At 59.4% G+C, this 13,952-nt stretch overlaps 1 protein-coding gene across 1 annotated transcript in view; it reads right to left on the bottom strand.

The window, feature by feature from the left end:
- Nucleotides 1-247: 247 nt before the first annotated feature.
- The window catches only part of NFASC (neurofascin), a 114,786-nt gene continuing 101,081 nt past the window's right edge, over nucleotides 248-13,952 (bottom strand). The window contains exons 25-27 of the mRNA XM_045298187.1: nucleotides 11,007-11,138; nucleotides 9,238-9,307; nucleotides 248-6,079 (exon numbers count right to left, since the gene is read on the bottom strand). Coding sequence (XP_045154122.1) covers nucleotides 5,848-6,079; nucleotides 9,238-9,307; nucleotides 11,007-11,138 — 434 coding nt within the window. The 3' untranslated portion in view covers nucleotides 248-5,847. The remainder of the gene's footprint in view (nucleotides 6,080-9,237; nucleotides 9,308-11,006; nucleotides 11,139-13,952) is intronic.

Here is a 13,952-nt window from a genome sequence, read left to right as displayed (position 1 = left end):
ACCCACCATGGGGTGGCACGGCGGGTGGGGGTGGGGTCAGTGTTCCCTTCCCTGCGCATGCAGTTTGTGAGGACAGTTTAAGGGTGATGAACAAGGAGACCAGGACAGGCTCTCTAGGAAGTAGGGACCGATGTCCCAAGCTTCTGAGCGTGTGCTGTCCGTTGTCCACAAAAGACCCTTTGACCCACTTCTATCCTTACACCATTTCTCTGCCCACTGACCAAGGAAATCAAGCACACCAATTGGCCAGAGTCCATGTTGAACCATTTTTATTATATGTTTAGTGTTTCTATACAAAAGAAATCAGTTGTGGTGTTTTTTTTTTTTTTACAGTGATTCAAAAAAAAGTTTTTTCCCCCCCGCATAATTTGGCCTTTTCCTTGCTCATGCAGTCAGTTTTAAAGTCCTTGTCTTAGACGGTCCTCCACGGCCGGAGGCCCCAGCTGCATTAGGCCATGCGAGACGCCGCACATGTAGGCATCCGTCGCTGACAGTCGGTTAATGCAAGACTAACTCACACTGAAGGGGCGAGGACATGATGTGAGAGGTTAAAACAAGGTCTGCTGAGGAAAGTTAATGATTTAACTGAAGACAGAAAGCAGACCAGTGAGGCAGGGGATGGGGGCACCTTTCCCCACTGCTGAAAAGAATGAATTGGAATGGTGGAGGGCAGGGTGTGTGTGTGAGGAGGCCACGGGGGGTGGGGGTGGACCAGAACTGAAGGCAGCCGTGCCACAGGTGATAGACGCTCAGCTCCAGAGGAGGGTGAAGTTGGCCAAGAGCTGGGGGGGCGGGGTGGGCAAAGGGACAACACTGACTGAGGGGTCTGAATAAGGAGCCGGGCGGGGGCCCTCAGACCTGGGGGGTGGGACGTCTTTGAAAAAGAAACAAGGTGGTGCACAAAATTCTGGATTTCCTCGCCCAGACTTTTGTATTTATTGCTTAACTGAAGTCTTTACAACTGCTGAGTGCCAGCCCTGTGAGCCCCGGGTGGCCAGGCCAGGCTTCGCCCGACCCCTCTGTACTCTGTGGCCAGGAGCAGATGTCAGACAGGGACTTGCTCTGTGCCCTGCGCTCCTGAGGAAGAAGGCTAAGGGGCCCCTTCCCGTGGCTCCGTCTGGGTTTCACAGTGACAAACGCCCATCCAAAGCTCAGCATTCTAGTCCACAGGCTGGGGCTAGCAAGCTTGAATAGACCGACCCTCCTGCTTCCCATTTGGGGAGCTCTTCGGGGCCGGGGAGGGTGGTGCAGAGGTATGAGAGGGGCAGGAAGCAGGACAGAGCTTCAGTAATACCTGTTTCAGAGGAGGCAGCTGTGGTGAGAGACAAAAGAACACTGGACAAGGGGCCAGAAGGCCCGGGCATGTGCGGCCCCATCCTCGCCATTCTCGCCACGGACCTCAGGCGAGCCCATAGCCACCCCGGGCTGAAGTGCCCTTGCCTGGACAATGAGTCGTTTCCATGAGACTGGCTCTGAGGTTCTGTTTTGTCCTGTGGCCTTTGTCCCAATGTCATTTCCATCCTCAACCTAAGAAGTGACCACTTAATACTCATACACTGATCAGAGGACTGGTGGTTTGGGGTGTGGCTTGAGACGCTGCACACTGCTGGGTGAGGGGGTCTCGTGGCTCTCCTGGGTAAGGGTCCTTCCGCTCCCTCCACTCCTTCTCTGAAGACAGGCCACTTCCCTGGGCTTGGGCTGGTCCAGATGGGGATAGCTGGGGTGGCATCCCAGATGGTTTCAGGGGAGGGGTGACCCAGGAGCTGGCCTCTGACCTACCTGCCTGGGTTTTCTCCTGACACAGCCTGTCTCTTGCCTCATTGGCTCAGCTTCCCGCTGGGTTTTAACCAGGGACTGGATCCCTGCTATTATCACCTGCTATGTGTAGCTCACCTGAGTGACTGGGTGGTTTCTCTCTAGTGGACCCAATTGGGTGCACCTATCACAACCAGGTCTGGATGTGGTTGGCAGGGGTGGGCAGGAGCAGGACTGTCAGGCAAGTGGGGCGTAGTGCTTTGTGCCAGCAGCCCAGGAAGAGCCTCCCTGGTACCAGCTGGGGCAGATGGAGAGCTTCACGCTCTCTGAGCTCTGGTGAAACTGCCTGACAAAGACTGACAGAAATGTGTTAAACCCCACTCCTCCCACCAAAGGGGCTGCAGGGTGCGCTGAGGCTTGGCCCCACCCGGCACATGGGTCCCAGAGGAGCCCTGCAGTGCCGGCCCCCTACCCCACCCCACTGTCTCAGGGGAATGTGTCCCTCCCCCTCTGGGCTGAGACCCTTTCTCTCTAGGTTCTGCCTATGGAAACCACCCAGGTGGGGCTCCAGGCAGGGCAGCCTCCTGCGGCCACACTGCACACACACACCTCTCATGATCCTTTGTAACCTGGTCAGGCCAGCCAGGCCTCAGATGGACTGCTGGCCCCCGGAGGCAGTCTGCTGTGCCTGTGCGCGGGGGACCTGGAGTTTCTTTCTTCTCTGGAAACCTCGGCGGGCTGGTTTCCAGCCCTTCCCAAAGCTAACTGTGCCCAGAGGAGCGGGGTGGTGGTGGTGTGTGTGTGTGTGTGTGTGCCTATGAAAGCCGTGCCTGCAGAACTGGCATCTGCAGGCTCTTGGGCTGGCACGGGAACTTTCCCCAGCCCACAGGACAAGGGGAAGGAGGTGGGCCAGCTGCCTTCAGCATTTCAGGGCAAAGGAAAGGGCAAGGGGAGGGAGCTGATCAGGTTTGCCCTTTAGCTTAAATCCAACAGTTGCCTCAAAAGCAAGGCTGAGATGGAGGGTCCCCTCCACTGTAGCCCAGGCAAGGTGGGAAGCAGTTCCCCTCTGCGGAAGGCACCTTCTCCAAACTAGGTGTCCCGACTCCCGGTGGCCCAGGGCCTTCTTCAGAGAGAACCCTGAGGAAAGGAGGGGAGAGGAGGGAAGAGGTACCGAAGCCCAGCTTTGTTGACCAGACTGGCTGAGCCCTTCCTCCAGGCCTCAGTTTGGCTCGGGGCCGTCACAGGTCCAGGCACCCAAAGGGCAGCATGGCCCCAACCCAAGACCTCATTCTTAGACAGTTGGCCCAGGGGTGTGGGGGTAGGGGCCACCTCCCACTTGCTCCCCGGGATGTCCCTGCTGCCTGGCTCAGGCGGGCTGCTCAAAGAGCATATGCTGAACGAGTAAATGAATGAATGAATGACATGGCAGCTGGAGGGCAGGAAGGCTTTGCTCCCAGGCTGGGCAGACCAGACAGGAGGGATTGCAGCACACTTCACCGACTTCCAGGTGGGACCTGCGCCTCATCCCTCCCCATCAGCCAGACGGAAGCACCCTCAGTCTCAGCTCTCCTGCATGGCCATGACTGCGTGAGGTCCAGCAGGCCGCTGGACAATACTGCTTTCCTGCTGGGCCAGTGAGGCCTCCTCTGAGAAGGGGCACCTCCTTCACCCTGCAAGTCCCAGAGCTTTGAGGTGAGCTCTCCAAGCACCTGCGTCTCTGCTCTGCCGGTCGGTGTGGGGAACACTTGATTCGGCAGCCCAGATGGGCTCCGCCAGGAGGCCCGTGGCTGTGGGGAGGTGGCAGCAGGGGCGGAGCATCGTGCTAGCCCACATCCGTGAAGCGGGGGCAACACTGGAACGGCTGTAGGCACCTCTGCCCAGGACTTGTAAGGTGGACAGCCCGTCCTGGGTCTTCACTTTATGTAGCAGGTTTGCCAGAGGCCAGGGCAGGGTCTGATGGCGATCCCAACCCTCTCCTGCTCTCAGAGCCTGTTGGGTACGGTGACCTCCTCACTAGCGCATCGGTGCAGTGTGAAACGAGGGCCTGAGAAACTGACCCCTCCGCTCAGCTCCTGTGTTGGTTGGCAAGGCGCGTCCTTTGAGTCGTGCACAGACACATCTCCCTGACATCCCTGGTGGGGGCAGCGGGCTGGGCTGTGGGAGGGCCCAGCTGTGTCCCAGCAGGTGTTGGAGGAAGCCCAGGTGAGGGGCCCCTGAGCTCCCTCTCCAGCTTCCTATTTACCCTGTCCCCGTTCTCCATGAGAGCCGCCCCTCGGGCCCCCAGGGCAGTGAGCCCCGGGAACTGCCCCGGTTTGTACCAAAGGGAATCACTCTTGGGCACAAACATGCTAAGCGGCTCGGCTCTGGGCCCAGTGGGGCATTAGGCCTCTTCGATGATTCCTCCCACGTGCTGCAAGCGTTGCGAATACCTTTGCGGCTTAAACAACAGCGTCTCCAGCGAGACCCGGCCTGCTCCTGCAGGGGTCCCTGGCAGGCGGCTAGAGGCCGCACCTCTGTGGGTTGTGCTTGGGGCAGACGGCGTCAACTTCACCCTCTAGAAACCAGCTTGAGATGCAGAAGCGGCCCCAGGACTGCTCGCAGGCTTTCTCTCTCTCTGGCAGACGCTAGGGACCTTTGGTTTCAGACGCGGAGCAGGTGGGCGGGTGAAGCCAGCACCCGGGGTCTGCAGAGCTGTCTCCACGGAGGGTAGCAGGGCGCCTGCAGGGTGTGTGTGGAGCGGCTGCTTCGGGGCCCAGCTGTGATGAGGGACAGACGGAGCTGCCCGCTGGCTTCAAGGCCTGCGGGGAGGGGCCGAGGGGCTCCTGGGACAGACCAGAGCTGCGTAAGGCATACGAAGGGCACGAATGAGCACGGTGTCACCCCAGGGCTTCCCGACAGGAACGTGCCTGAAACAAAGGACAGCAGTTCAGTCTCACATACCCGGGACACAGGCGTTAGCGCAGCACAGAGAACAATGGGCGGAGGTCCTGCTGGCGGCTCTTAGCCACGCCTCCCAGCGCAGCAAAGCACCTGCGCAGTGGGGCCCCATCGCCTCGGACACCTGGCCAGGTGGGGGCACGCCCTCTTCCAGCTGTAAGCTGGCAGTCCTCTCTCAGACGTCTCGGGCTTCACAATGGAGGAGGAGGGTGTTCACCAGAGGCGTTGCACGCTCGCCGACGACGACGTGAGCACAGCTCAGCTCCCGGGGACCCGAGGGACTTCTGTCCCCTGCGGTTCAGTCCTGGCCCACCAGTGCCTGCTCCCAGCCCCTCCGACTTCCTCCTCTCCAAAGCACAGTGCAGGTCTGCCGGAGGGGGCACGGTGAGAGCGGAGGCCAGAGGCGAGAGGTAAACCCACCTCCTCCAGGCGGAACCAGAGAGGGGCAAGGAGGCCCGACAGCCCTCCCCCGCCAAAAATACTGTCGTCCTTGGGGAGAAGCCCAGCCTAGCTCCGTCACCACGAGGGAGGCCGAGGAGGAGGGGCTGGCGCGAGGGGCGGAGGCAGGTGGCAAAAAGGCATCCTTCAGAAATACATCCACTGGCGGCTGGTTTGAATACTTGGGCTTCCCGATCCTGTTCTCCTGCCCACCCAATCTTTTGCGGTTTTGTTTTGGCCTATCTTTGCGTTTTCCTGGGGGACAATCCACCTCTTCTTCTTTTAAAACCTAGGGACACTTCTCCAAAAAGACAAAGGAAGGGGAGACCTTGGGTCTGCTGGGGAAGAGGTGCCAAGCAAAACTGATGACAACGGGAAGTACCGGAACCAACAGGACCTCGGCTCATGCGCCCAGGGCAAGGGTGGGCGGTGTTGGGGGCAGGCTCAGGGTGGCTTGGGGCTGAACATGTAGCCGGCTTGTTCCAGCGGAGCTCCGCTAGGGCTTTGCCTTGGCCACGCTGATGCCAGGCGGCCCAGGGGTGTGAGCAGGGGGGTCACTGGGAGGGGGCTGTGGCGGGCTGGGCGGTCACTGGTCCTCACAGCTTGGTAGACCCCGTACTGTGCCCTTGTCCCTGAAGGTGGCGGTGGGTTTGTGGTAGGTCTGCCGCGGTCCTCCCCTCCCACTGGCCAGGTCGGGGCTGTGCCAGGCAGGCTCTGCTAGGCCAGCGAGTAGATGGCGTTGACGGGAGACGTGGCCTCGGAGCTCTCGTTGCCCTCTGTCTCCTCCTTGTCCTTCTTGACTGTGTACTGGCCGATGAAGGAGCCGTCCTCATTGAACTGGCCCTCGCCGCCCTCGCCGTAGTCTACAAGGCTGTCGTCGCTCTCGGGCTGCTTGATGGTGCCGTCCAGCGACGTCTGACTGCCCTGCAGGGGCTTGTGGTCCTCGTCGCTGGCCGGGGAGAGACACAGAATCAGGGGCAGGTTCAGAGGGAGCTTAGGTGGGGTGAGGCGGGGACTGCTGCTGCCCAGCTCAGACAGGGGGTCCTGCCCTTCATTGGAACATCCAGCTGCCCCATGGGCATGACTGTTTGACACCATCACAGGGGGTCACTGAGCTGGCACTGACCTGGCAGTACCAGGCAACCACCACTGGGTGGCTCTGTGACTATGGGAAAGTCCTTTGCCCCCTGGAGGTTCTGAGTCCTCTTTGTGATGGGCTGAACAACTCCTTCCTTGTGGGGCCTGGGCCTGTAGGGAAAGGCTCCTCCCTGGATGCAAAGCATTGCCTGAGCCTCGGAGCAAACACTCCCTCCCCGGGGAGAGGGGGGGACAAAACTCTGGCTCCGTGTCATTTCTCTCAGACTCCTGGTTGATGTACAAACACAGGCTGTTTCACTGGCCTGGTGAGGAGAACAGGGAGATGGTGAGGAAGGGGCACACAAGTAAAGTGGGGACCCCCCCCCAGCAAATTGGTAAAGAAGACTGGCAAGACTTGGAGGGCCTCTCCAGCCCACCGGGAGGCTGGTGCCTATGGTGGCATCGTCCTGGGGAAGGGATGGCTTACAGGATGTCCTCAGTGCCACCTGGTCAGAGCAGCCACACATGACGGCCTCCCCTGCCCCAGCGTGTGCACTCGGTTCTCTGGGTTGGGCTTTCTCACTGCAAAGCCAGTGGTGAGGGGGTAGGACAGGGATGCTGAGGGAGCAGCATCCAGGGACCCTCCTGGAGTTCTTAGGTTGCACTGGGCCCCCAAACTCGGCCCAGCCTTGTTCTCTGACAAGTGCTTGGGGAAGAGGCAGCCCCTGGGGCACATTCAGTCTGGGGAGGGAGGGAGTGCACCTCACTCTTAGGAAAGCTGGCCAATCTATTTGCCGGCTTCTCCAACCCACTGCAACACGTCCTGACCTCCCCGGGCCTCTCCATATCCCGCGCCGTCCCCCCCCTCGCCCCCCAGCCCTGGGGCAGAAAAAGCCTGGGTTGGTGGGGCCTGGGAGAGAAAAGAGGAGAGTCTTTAGTGGTTAGATCCTTGAAAGGGAGAGTGGGGTATAGGTCAGAGTGGAGCACACCGCCTCTCCCTAATACTACGAGCTGTGAACTCTGCTTTTGCCCAGACCAAACAGAACAGAGCACAGTCTAGACCTTACTCATGTAACTGTTGGGCATCTGAGGAGACTTGGAAGAAACCAGGATGATGAAGCCTGACCCTGGTCCACTAGGACACACAAAGGACAGAAGCATCAGAGGGTGGCTAGCCACAGGGCAGGTCCAGGTGGACAACCCCACACTCCCGCTGCCCTCCTAGCCCTGTCCCTGCTTGCTACAGTGATGCCAGACTCCATGTGTCAGCGTGGAACTGTGCTCTGTGGGCTGTGAGCTGTGGGCTGGTTTTGGGACGTCAATCACTGGGTGGATCTTTGTCCCACGGCATCTCTTCGTGGACTCAAAGCCCCACCCTTTCAGTTAACACCGAGCCCTGTTTGTACCGCCTAGAGATTCTCGTCCTCACGCAGATGAAAATGCAAACCCTCCGTATGGAGGGGATTCTACATCACAGGCAGAATTGCCCTGGAGGCTTCTGAGACTGGGACTCTATGAGTTTAGAAAACCTCATCTTTCTCCTGAGGAGCAGCTGGTGGTTTCAAACTGCTGACCTTGGGGTTAGCAGCCCGTCTGGGAACCACTATGCCACCAGGGTTCCTCTCCCTAGGAACACGTTTTTCCCTCTGGTGTGTTGATTTCAGCTTTTCCCCAGTTCAGTACCTGGACTCACCTGAGTGGGGGCTTGAGGCTGAACCAAAGCAGACAGGTGGTGTGTGTGTGTGTGTGTGCATGTGTGTGTCCACATGGGCATATACACCTGCGTGTGTGGGCACATGCTGGCAGCCTGGTATTGGCACGTGCGTGCACCTGTGTATCTATATCTGGCCTCAACGTTTGGGGAAGAGGCTGGTGCTTTTGCTCAGCAGCCCTGGTGTCTGGGGCAGGTGAGGCACGTGAGGAAGCAGCTCCTCAGAGCACCAGCTTCCTGCTTTGTACTCGAGGTGGTCATTATACTTCCAGGGCACAGGACCCCACAGCAGGACTCTCAGAAGCTGGGTCTGGCCAGGGTGGACTGAGAACCTCTCATGCAGTCTCTTTTGTGAAGGGTGGCTGGGTGTCCATGGGGCTGCCAGGCAGGCTCCCATGTGGGGTGGCTCTGGCCGCCCATGGAGCTGATCCTGTTTGCCAGGCTGCTGCTGACCAGACTGGCAGAGGCTGGAAGGACGAGGAGAGGACCCAGGGCAGCAGGTGGGTGGAAAGGGAAGAGGGTTCAGAGGACAGTACTTCCTTCCACCCCACGGGGGCCTTGGTCTTGGGCTGAGACCACCATGAGCCTCCTTGCTGTGTTCCTGAATGTCAGACTACTTTCTACCTGAAAAGGCAGATCTCTGTACAGGGCAGATACCATGGCCCTCCCAGAGCAGAGGAGCACAGGCCTGGAACAGGAGGACCTGGAACAAGAGCTCCAGGCTGGACACTGGGCCTGGCTCAGCTCGGCGCTGGCGTCTTGGGGAGGTTCCTCCTGCCCTCAGTGCTCTCAGCTGTGGGTCAGCCCATGCACCCCTTGGTTCCCCATGACAGGCAGGGACCACAGAGGTGCTCCTTCCTGGGAAGGAAGTCAGGCCCCTCCTCCTCACCCTTCCCCCAGGCCAGAGGCTCTGGGACAGCAGGGCCCCTGGGCCGCATCTCCGGGCAGCTTGAATGCTGGGTTCAGTTCACAACCTGAGAGGTACCCAGAGTACAGAAGATGACCTCTGAGTGAACCCTCCAAGTGAACCCGTGAGCAGAGAACTCAGTACCTTTGATGTGTGCAGCTGAATAATGAAATGTGTTCTTCTAGTGCATGTGTGCGTGCATGTGTGCCGGTGTGCGTGCATGTGTGCCTGTGTGTGCGCGTGCATATGTGGACTTTGAGGATGATCGGGTGAGATGACACCTCGGTCAGGGCGCGAGTCTTTTGCCCAAGCAGAGCTGCTCTTCGAGCCCAGAGACTGGGACACAGAGGCTGTCCAGGGACAGTGTCCCTGACTCCGAGAGACCTTGCACAGGAGGAAGGGGACCACATACCTGTAGTCAAACGAGCCCTCGTCTTCTTTGGGGTCTTCGGGGCCAAGGGGCACATCCTTCTTTTCCCGCACTTGGTCCACACGAAGCAAAGACAGAAAGCATGATTGCGAGGCATGCTGTCAGGCCCAAGTAGAGCCAGAAGACCCAGCTGGGCGGTCTTGTTTCCTGAGCCCCATGAGCTGCCTCCTCACCCAACCTATCCTAACCTCTCCTCCACCCTCTGGCATCCCCCCCCCAGATGGGCTCCCCACTATCCTCATCTCCACACACCAACTCGACGTGCTCACTCCTGCCAACACTCCACAGCAGCCTGCACCTCCCCACCCACCCCCATCCTGCTCTGTGGAACATAACTGCCCTTGAGCCTGTGCCTTCTCCACCCGTCCAAGCGCACCCCTCTCCTCAAACCACCATTGGCGCAGGCCCTGTCCTGCCCATGGCTCCCTCTGTGTCAGCCGGCATGCCCTTGGGGGAGAGACTGCTGTCCCTTGTAACATCCCCTCACCGGATGCATCCCGCTCCTGTGGTAGCTACACCTCTGGGACATTCCCACGAATGACTCTCCCTTTGCCGCAGGCGAACTCCCCACTTTATGGGGAATTAGTAGCCAGATTCATGCTAGAGTAGGGACTCAGACCCTCGCCTGGGGCCACTCCTCATTCTAAGGGACCAGGGGTTTAGCTTTCTATAGCCGGAGAAAAGGTTAGCTCTGAAGAACTTTCTAGAAAAGAACACTGCTCCACACCCCCCAAGGGCATCAACATTGTTTTACAACAGTGGGTGGAGCCCAGTGACATTCCCCCACCCCCGGACCCCCAGGCCTTCTCTCCTTATGGAAGACCTGCCTTCCCCCTGACTTCAGCCCCAGCAGAGTGAAACAGTCAGAGTGTGCTGCCCCACAAAGAACTGACTCCCTGTCCTCTCCCTCCAAGTAGGACCCTCCTCTGGGTCCTGCAGGGAGGGGGCTTGGGCAGAGGGAAGGAGAGAAACTGCCATGTCCCCACCCTGCTGTTTCCTTTGTGACTGCTTGCAGGACCTGGGGGAGGGTCTGCTCACAGAGGTGGGGCAGGGTGAGCAGGCATCTGGCGGGCTCTGGGGTGCAGCAGCAACCCCACTGGGCAGGCCGGCAGGGGTTTCTTTCCAAGGATCATAGGTTAGCCTGCCTCCCTCCGGTCAGGGTTCTACCACCCAGCCCCACCCATCTCAGACAGATGGCCCTGCCAGAGGGCTTTGTCTTTGACCTTGATGTGTGTGGGCTGGGGAGGAGAAAGGCCCCTTTGTGATGGCCAGGAAGTACAAAGCCCTGTGAGGGCTACTGGGGGGTCCCTGTCAGTACCACCCCACCACTTAGTGGTGCGCATCTATGACTTGTGTCTGTGGTTGGTCCGTGGTCACACCCTGTCTCTCATGGGCATTGCCTGTTGCCCAGCCCCCACTGTGTGCCCCTGATGTGGTTAGAGAACACCCTCCCTCCCCCTTTATTCTTCCCTGGGACTCTAATGAGATTCCGGCTGGGCAAAGCCAATTTACTGAACAGATGGGGTGGTGACTCAGGGGAAGGGCGGTCATTCGTAAAGGGAGCCTAAGTACCACCTCAGGAGAGCTTAATGAATCTAGTGCTTCCTGGCAGGACCACAGGGCTCAGCCAAGCTTGGCCCTGGGCTACCCTCGCCCAGAGCACAGCCTCCAGGACAGCCCGCTGGGAGGGCCCTGGTGCCGCAGGGAAGTTGGCGTGTGGGCCCACAGCCCTCCCTCCTCTCTGGCCTTACCTGGGTACTTGCCCCCTCGGCTCCTCTTGATGAAGCACACAATGAGCAGCATCAGCACCAGGAGGGCGATGGCACACATGAGCCCGATGAACCAGCCCTGGGTGGCGATGTCCGCCTGGTTGTTGGTGTAAGCTGCGGTGGGGTGGGGGTGGGGGTGGGGGGCAGAGCCAACACATGAGCCAGCAAGGAGCTTGTGCACCCTGGGGAGCCTCGAGGGGCAGGCTCCACTGCTTCACATGGGGGCTTCTCCTGGAGCTAAGCTATCACCTAGCAGCCCTCTGGCCCAGACTCCCCTGAGGGAAGGACACAGAACACACAGAGAGCCAAGGGTGGAAGAGACAGGCAAAGGCCAAGGGAAGGTGGCAGGAAGCAGAATAAGAAGCAGAAGGGGGTGGGTCCCCTAGGAGGCAGCGTGTGGGTCTGGCCAGCCAGGTCTCAGCCTGGTGGGGATGAAGCGCAGGCTATAGGGAGGCTAGGGCCTCACTCACTCTCAGGGGTGTGGGAGTTCCCATGGGCCCAGCGGGGAGAGCTGGGCACCCACATGCTCCCCATTGGGGAATGCAGGCTGTGGTTACAGTGTCTGCAGTGAGAGGGCCTTTAGGAGCCTGCACGCACACCCATCAACCCTGCTCCTCCTCATCCTCCTCTCCAAAGCCCCTTCCACTTCAATCCCATCTCGGTGGCATTGGGGAAAACCCCAAACACTCGTGAGCCTTCAGGCGGGCTGGCCCTCCTCCTCGCCACCCTCCCCAACAGGGCAAGTCACCTCTCAGAAAGGCCACTCCTTCATGGCTCTAAGTTACCCCTTCACAAGCGCTTCCTATATCACTGCAGGGGATGGTTTACACTCACGGGCACGTTGGTGGGCAAGGCCTCGGGCTCAGTACTTGCCGCCCATACAACCAGCTCCCCAGGGTGACTGTCCCTAGTTTACACACCAGGAGATGGAGGGGCAGAGAACCTGAGCAAAGATGTGCTCAAGGTCACAGCCTCTCGGTGGGAGAGGTGGCATGGGACCTCCACTGAGAAGGTGTCCTGCCTGAGAGGGAGAGTGCTGGGCTTGCTGTCTGTCCAAGGGAGGGGCCGGGTTTGCCCGCATCTCCCCTGGCTTGGAGGAGGCTCAGCTCAGGTTTGCTCTGGGGTGGAACCTTCCACGTCCTCCCCTCCCTCCAGTGCCCTCACAGCTCTGGGCCCAGCATGCCCGCCCTCCCGCCTGCACCTCTAGTCCCAGCATGTAGCTCCAGTGGGGTCTCCTTGGCAGGCACTGCACGTTTCAGCACTGACCACTGAGCCCCAGAGCAGGCAGATGGAGGCCCAGCCGGGCCCGTTCTAGTCACAGTGCCACACTTTGGCAGGACCTTTGCTGCCGCCTGGTAAGTATCTTACCACTGTATCTCCCACGGCACCTCATGCACAGCCACCACCCGGCTGGTTGGCTGTCACCTGGGACTTGCCTGCTGCTAAGATGACAAACGAGGTTCGGGGGGGCCTCCAGATGGAAGTGGACTAGGAAGAAGGGCCCGGCGAAAAGGAGCCAATGAAGGGCCCATGGGCCACAGTGGTCAGATTCACAACAGGTCAGGAGGGTGGCGTGGAACTGGCAGGTGTCACCATCAATGGGGGCTGGTATGACAGGCACCAACAACCGCAGTAACAGCCCTGCTCCTCCAGCCAGCTCCCCGCTGGTCTTCCAGAACTGTTCCTCCCTAGGCCCTGCACCCAGATAATGTGCTCCCCACATCAGCAGTGGCTTCATCTGCTTCCCAGACACTTGGCAAGTCCCTGTGCCTCATAGCCTCATCACCACGCTCTGGTCCCTAGCTCTGCGTCAGAGCTAGGGCTACTCAGCCCCCTGAAGCTGCTCCTGCTTTATATGCAGGACCCTCCCCTGCCCCATATCCTCCAGTCTACACTCCTGAAAACAACAGAAAACCAGCTCACTGACAGTCGATGCCGACTCATAGTGACCGTAGAGGACGGGGTGGACCTGCCCCTGTGAGCTTCTGAGAAGGTCACTGTACCGGAGGAGAAAGCCTCCTCTTGCCTAGGGAGCAGCTGGTGTCCCCTGGTTAGCCCAAGGTGTAACTCCTAGAAGGGTCTCTGAACGCGATTCCTTTCTGTCCCTTCCTCTGACCTTCTCTTCCCCGGTAAAACGTGTTGCGTTTTTCTGGCTCTTAAAAATGAAAGGCCTTGAGGGACTGGCTGGCCTTTCCAGCTGTGGCTCACCCCGTCCCTTTACAGGAACCCCTTCGTCTTCCACGCTCTGTATTCCTGCTGACCTCACCTTATCCCCAAGCTCCCTTCCAGCCGTCCTCAGCTCCCTGCTCCAACTAGCACGGCCGAGATGGCCCCCAACCCGCCCCTCCTCAGGCTCCTCCAGCATCCGCTCTGGCCCTGGCTTCCCGGCGGACAGGTTTGTCCTCTTCCCTCGCTGTCCCTTGGCCAGTCCCACTTCCGCCTGCCCCACGATGGCTCTCCTTGCGTGGTCTCTCCGCTCCACACACAGCATTCCTTCTCTCACTGACTGGCCTTCCCGCCCCTTCCCCGGTTCCCCCACCTAACTGCCCCCCGGGGTCAGGGGCCTCGATACTGGTCCCTCCTCCCAGGGCTGCTGCTTCTCTTCCAAATCCCTCACCTCACAGCCACCAGGGAGACAGGGAGACAATGAAACGTTATGCTCTGTCCCTATAATAAAAGCGCCCACGTGGTGTGGCGGGTTACGTGTTGCTCAGTGCACAGGAGGCAGGCAGTCTGCTCCTGTAAAGGCTTACAGCCTTGACAACCTCATCTAGGGGCACTGAATCAGAATCCACCAGACGGACGGTCACTGTGAATCAGAATTTATTGGATGGACAGTCACCGAATCAGACTATAGTGGACAGTCACTGTGAATCAGAATCTACTGGACGGTCACCGTGAATCAGAATCTACTGGATGGACGGTCAC

Source organism: Echinops telfairi, unplaced genomic scaffold (genome assembly GCF_000313985.2).
Source record: "Echinops telfairi isolate 266 unplaced genomic scaffold, ASM31398v2 ScPeMD7_7424;HRSCAF=8462, whole genome shotgun sequence".
In the NCBI taxonomy this organism is placed as follows: Eukaryota; Metazoa; Chordata; class Mammalia; order Afrosoricida; family Tenrecidae; genus Echinops; species Echinops telfairi.
This window is presented reverse-complemented; position numbering and strand designations above follow the sequence as displayed.